The 6,380-nt window shown below is 52.6% G+C and overlaps 1 protein-coding gene across 1 annotated transcript; it reads right to left on the bottom strand.

The window, feature by feature from the left end:
- Positions 1 to 2,309: 2,309 nt before the first annotated feature.
- LOC127315371 (uncharacterized) lies at positions 2,310 to 2,738 on the bottom strand. Its single transcript, XM_051345864.1, has one exon. The coding sequence runs from the start codon at positions 2,736 to 2,738 to the stop codon at positions 2,310 to 2,312; it is 429 nt and encodes a 142-aa protein (XP_051201824.1).
- Between the last annotated feature and the right edge of the window lie 3,642 nt (positions 2,739 to 6,380).

Consider the following 6,380-nt stretch of genomic DNA (forward strand, 5'->3'; position numbering starts at 1 on the left):
AATTGTACGCCAAAATACAGTGGTTAGAGCCACAACAAAATACAGTGGTTCGAGCCATCTACTGAATAACAATTCTATACTATCTAAATCGTCTACCACAACCACATAACTGCTAGGACAGGGATGACAACTAATAAAACTGCCCAGATGAATCTACTTTTCTCCTCTCCCATCGCTTGAAGTTCATGTTCTAGATTTTCTACCACTTGATCAAATATGGCAAGATCTGTCTCAACTCTCAACTTCTCCTTGCGAATAAGCTCTGAATTCTTCTTTTCTTGCTCCACAGTATGCTTCAGCTCGAATATCATCAGGTTTTTACGGGCCAATTAATCACCTAAATTGGCCACCTTCTCCTCCAAATCCATCCTATGGCTACACCACTGGGTTGATTCATCTTGGTATGCAATGTACCATGGATCATCAGCTTGCCTGGCTAACTGTAACAATAATGAAAAAAAGAACAACTGAAATCACTCCAACAGGCAATGGTGGCTCTTCAAATTAAATGGTAGTACAGAGAGCAGAAGCTAGATACCTGCACTTCTGACGAGGTAGGAGAAGTAGAACGTGGCCACGACATGATCGAATCCCCACCCTCGCCGGTGTACCCGCTACGACCAGACATTGAGGACTATTTCGCACCTGCAAACTCCAATAAATTACGGGAACCGAATCGATTAGGGGGTGGTGGAGGCAGAAGCGGAGGTCTTACCAAGCGGTGGAACAAATCCCGGTCGTCGTGGGCGGCGGATCTGCTTGCGGCGGACTTTCCTGCGGTGGGTACAATGCGTGCGGACGAAACAAGTGTTGGAGCCGTGGTTGACGTGCACCGCCGCAGTCCGTCTGACGCCGCTGGGGGATAGAGCCGGTGGCGTGACGAGGCGCCGACGATGGCTGCTCCGTCCGAGGGTGGGGAACAAGCTGCCAGCGGTTCTCCGGTGACTAATGAGATACACAGCATTAGGTTGCAGCATGTTTAGCATAAAATTCACTTTAGATTAAGCTGTGAAAATAGTCACCTGATGGGTCTAGCTTAAGAAAAATTAAATAGACGACCCCACTGGTCATTGGCCGCGGCAGCCCCACAGAGCGGCAATATATGTCTTTTCCTGAAAAATAGATGACCCCACTGGTCATTGGCTGCGGAGGCCCCACAGAGCGGCAATATATGATAAATAAATAGACGAACCCACTGGTCATTGGCTGCGGCAGCCCCACGGAGCGGCAATATATGTCTTTTCCTGAAAAATAAATGACCCCACTGGTCATTGGCTGCGGAGGCCCCACAAAGCAGCAATATATGATTTTCTAAAAATAAATAGACGACCCCACTGGTCATTGGCTGAGGCAGCCCCACAGAGCGGCAATATATGTCTTTTCCTGAAAAATAGATGACCCCACTGGTCATTGGCTGCGGCAGCCCTATAGAGCGGCCCCATTTGTCATTGGCAGCACCACCTATAAAATCATGAAATAAAACGGCCCACACGTCAGCGATAGATGGATGGCTGCTCCGATGTGTCTCCTGACCCTACTCGTCAGCACGAGACGGTCAGGGAGGAGCTGCCCCTATGCAGCCCCACCCGGTCAGACTAACAGTCAAGGCCTCTGACCTGACGGCTACCGGCCGTTCCAGCACTTGTGAGTGTTTCAAACTACAGGAGGGGAAAACTGAGGAAAAACTAAGGGGCTGGGGAAAACTGAGTACAACTAAGGACATGAGGGCACGAAAATAGAAATCTCTAATAGAAACTGGTATATACACTACATATTAGGGCAACTCAATGATGAATAATGTATTTATTCCGGTAGCTCGTCAAAGTTGAGAGAGTAGAGGCGTTAGAGTATCACTAGTAGAGCCCTTAAACTCTCAAATCTTCAAAGCAGTTTAAGGATTGAGAATGAGCATTTTTTGGTACTTTTGAGAGGTGAAAAATAGGGGCAAAGACTAGAACCCTCAAACTCTTAAAAGTGAGAACTGAGGGTAAAGAGTAGAATCCTCAAATCCTTAAAATCATTCATGATATATCACAATTGTTCATGGGTAGACACTGATCTTAACACTAGGTAGATAGTTCATCGGTAGATACTGACACTCACACTAGGTAGATAGTTCATCGGTAGACACTGACACTAGGTAGATAGTTCATCGGATCGTCGAAATCTAGGGTTTTAACCCAGAAGTCCTCATCGAAATCGGAGCTATCGCCATCCTCCGTGGCTTTCTTGGCGGCTTCCTCTGCGGCATCCTCGGCCTCCATCTCCGCGACCATCTTGTCGTACCAATCGGGGTCCTCCGTAGCCTTCTAGGCGGCTTCCTCCGCCTCCATCTCCGCGACCAGCTTATCGATCCAATCGGGATCGTCGTCGTCAGAGCTATCATCAACTACGATAGTGGGAGGCAGCACCGAGGATGAAGACGGACGAGAGGCGGCCACTGCAGCTCGCTGCACCGCCAGTTGCGCGTAGAACTCGAGCTCCTCTGCGACGTGCTGCGGATGCGCCGAACGGAAGGCGGCCATCTCCGCCTCATCGCGGTTCCGGATGGACATCCGCATGTATTCCCGGCGGACGGCGCGCTCCTCGGCCCGGGTAACAACACTGAACGGCGGTGCCACGAACTCGGCCGCCGCGAGGTTGTCGACGTCGAAGAAGTTCCGTGGCACGGTGGCACCATCGTAGCGCCACACCATGACGTCGTACGCGCGGGCGGCGAGTTCGACCGAGTCGAACATCCCGAGCTAAAAACCGCTCGCCGCCGCGCATGATCTCGGCGCCCAACCGGCCGGAGAGGGGGAGCCGCACACCGTGGTAGTTGGTGGACGAGCGCGGAAGGTGTTGGGGGGATGAACCCCGGTATGCCAAAGGCATGCCAAACCAGATGGTTTGAGCCATCAAGATACCGGTTTAAATATTATTCCGGACTGTGAAGCTAAGCTTTTGGCTAAGTGAATCTATACTGGTATCCTAGGAGGGGTATACCGGAGCTGGCTAAGAAGGTACCGGAGTACCGGTACGGGCAACACTGTAGCACGTCGGCAAGACTGGTCAAAGATTCTCTCAAGAGCAAGAGGACAAAGATGAGCGAAGCACTTCAGCTTTAAACGAAGCTCTGGCGCTAAAGCAGATGATGACGTAAAAAGTACCGGAGGACGTCAGCCTCCCTGATTAAAGATGTCGGTGACGCCGGTAGCTAAAGATGCTTTGTAAAGTAGTTTGTCTAGTCAAAGATGCCATTAGGGTTTCCTAGGGTATCTTCCCCTGTAAGCCACCCTCTCCCCTATATAAGGAGAGGGGGTACACCCATACGCGGGTATGTGTTATGCTGTACCCAGAAACCTGTAACCTCTTATGATCAATGAATAGAAAGATCTGAGGAGGAAATAGCTCTTGTGTTCTTCTTCTTCTACCTCTGGCCAAGGCCAAGTTCTTGAGGAATCCATCCGGAAACCTCTTCATCCATACCAAAACCCTCACCCGAATCCTCTAGTGCACATTCGGCCCCAACTTAAGCCATCCCATGGCATCTGTCTGTTCACCACGACGACAGTTGGCGCCCACAGTGGGGCCAGCAGCTGCGCTTGCTGGAGTTCATATTCGGGCGGGCCTCCTCACCGTTGCCGGCGAGCGTGTCGTCACCGCGCTCGTCGAACGCATCCACGACATGGACTTCATGAACGACAACGCTGGTTGCTTCGCCAATGGAGGTAAGTTCCCCAAGAACGGCCGCGTCATCGAGTTCGGGAGCCTCCGCGTCTACTACGGCACCGTTCCTGAGCGCCAGTGCCTCTCGCCGGTGCTGGTGGCTCCGGACCCGCCAAGGTCTGCGCTGCGCCGCGGCCGCGCCGCCGGCAGCGTCGAGGTGCTGGTCGTTGGCGCGGGCGACGCCAAGGACCTGCGACGGAAGGCGCAGGGCCGACGAAGTCCACGCGCACGGCCAAGCCGCCCACCGAGCGCGACCAAGTGGTTGCGGGTGCATCTGCAGCGCCACCAGAGACTCCTCTCCAAGCGGCCATGAACGTGCTGGCGACGCCACTCGCGCAGAACATCGACCCGGCAGCGGCTCAGGCGGAGCTGGAGGCGCAACAACAGAAGCTGCTCTCCGCAGGCGCGGACATCATCCGGGCGCAGCGCGAGCTGAACCTAACCCTACGTGAGTATAACGCTGCCCATGGCTTTGCTTCTGTTAGCGCTCAGGCTGCCAGGGTACCGGAAAACCGGCTTAGAGCTCGCAATCTAGATCATGATCTGCGTAAGGAAATTCTTGCCGGAAAGAGTACCTCTGTATCTTTGAGCATGGTAGAGAAACCTAAGTACAGTAGCCCGGATAAAACCATAAAAGCTGCTAGGGCTGCAGTAGAGCTGTGTGAATCGCTTACCGGAGATGCTTTAGCCAAACAATAGGATCGTGTTAGGGAGTTGCTTGACATGATAGAGGCACAAAATGCTGAGCCTCTTGCTAAGGTAAACAAGGCTGCGGCTTCAAAATCTGTGCGTTCTACAAAGAATGCCGGAAGCAAGTCCCATGGGCAGGCATCGTCCCTCCATCCCGACAAGAGAAAAGAAAAAGAAGTGAATGCGCAGCAAATGACTGTGTATGATCCGGTACTTGCCGGAAAACAACAAGCCGGGCGACACGAGGCCGGTAGAAAAAGCCAAGGGGCAGCTCGCGGTTATGCCGGAAAAGGCTATGCCAGAAATGACTATGCCGCTAGGGAAGAAAGCGGGCCAAACTATCGTGCGCCAAGAGGAGCGTATGTGGAGGAGGAAATGCCTCCACCAAGGTACCGGCAGGCATGGGCCGTGGTACCGGAACGTTACGATGAAGATGATTCAGGAGTTGAGAGAGTTGCAGCCTACCGGAACCCTTTAGGGACACGGTTAGGAGAAAGATGCCTACCAGATCAGGATGCGAGGCACAGGCTGGATAGGATGTACTTATCGGAAATGGTCGAGGCAGAAGGTCCTCCGGGTCCCAAATGCTTTGGACCACGAATCATGAAAGAGGAACCACCGGTTCGCAACTTCACGTTGCCCCGTGACACAAAAACATATGATGGCACAACTAAGCAGGAAGATTGGCTTGCGGATTACGTGACCGTAGTTTATGTTGCTGGTGGCGGAGGAACCGTTACCGGTGGAGGAAACCGGCGCTGGGCCGTGAGAATCGTACCATCTTTCCTGGTGGGGCCAGCACGTATCTGGCTAAACAACTTGCCGGCAGGAAGCATAAACGTCTGGCTAGATTTCGAGGAAGCTTTTGTGAGCAACTTCAGCAGTACCTACCGGAGACCGAATAGGCCTCAGCAGCTCGCCTTGTGCGTGCATCGTCAGCATGAAACATACCGGGATTATCTGACCCGGTGGAACTCCATAAGAAACTCTTGTGAAGGAGTAATCGAGGCACAAGCCATTGCTTGGTTTTGTAATGGGTGCAGAAGAGGATCACCGCTGTGGCAAAAGCTACATAGAAACATGCCAACAACTATGGCAGAAATGATACGAGTGGCGGATAACTACGCGTTGGGAGACCCAATGCAACCGGCAGTGCAAGCTGAGCCGGAACAAACAAACCAGCCTCAACAGGGCCAAGAGCAATACCGGGACAACCGACACAACAAAAGAAGGGAAGATTTTCCGGATAGGAGGTATGGGCAACAAGTAGCCGCGGTGCAGGATAATTCCGGCGCCAGCGGAAGCCAGAGGCAAAAAACCGGATCGCAGCCATGGGCGGGTCCTAAAAAACAATGGGTTGAAAAGAAGCCATGGGGCGAGCAAAAGAATTGGCAAGAACATGCAAGATACACCATGGAATCGGCAATGGAACAACCATGCCGGTAGCACACTCCGAATCCGGCGAAGCCGGCAAACCATTTGACAAAAGACTGTTCTTGGACCAAGTACTTGATGTTGAAAGGTGCGGTAAAAGATGCGCAAGCACAAGGCTGTACCACGATACTACCACCATCGCAAGATATGTTGCACCAACACCCACTACCACCACCACCACCGCTTACCGGAGCGAATGCTCTACCGGTACAGCCGCAGCCAAACCGGCAGCAATACCAGCAAGTCCATCAGGTGGGAGAAGGCAATGGCCAACCACCTCCATCGGCACCTTTGGGCCGGAACGTTTACCAGGATCCGGACGTGTGCTGTGTTGTGTTCGTCACTGAGTCAACAGACAGGCAAAGCCTGCATCGCCGTTCCATGGAGGTGAATGTTGTGATGCCGGCAGTACCAAAATACATGCTGTGGTCAGATCAGGAAATCTCTTGGTCGTTCAAGGATCACCCCAAGATAATGCCAAATCCGGGTGGTTACGCTCTTGTTGTAGACCCAATCATGCATGGGCCAACGACTCGAGTCAAGTTCAG

Source organism: Lolium perenne, chromosome 7 (assembly GCF_019359855.2).
Source record: "Lolium perenne isolate Kyuss_39 chromosome 7, Kyuss_2.0, whole genome shotgun sequence".
Classification (NCBI taxonomy): Eukaryota; Viridiplantae; Streptophyta; class Magnoliopsida; order Poales; family Poaceae; genus Lolium; species Lolium perenne.

Coding starts and splice junctions, on each gene's coding strand:
- LOC127315371 (XM_051345864.1), bottom strand. CDS start 2,738: ATGTTCGACTCGGTCGAACTCGCCGCCCGCGCGTACGACGTCATGGTG.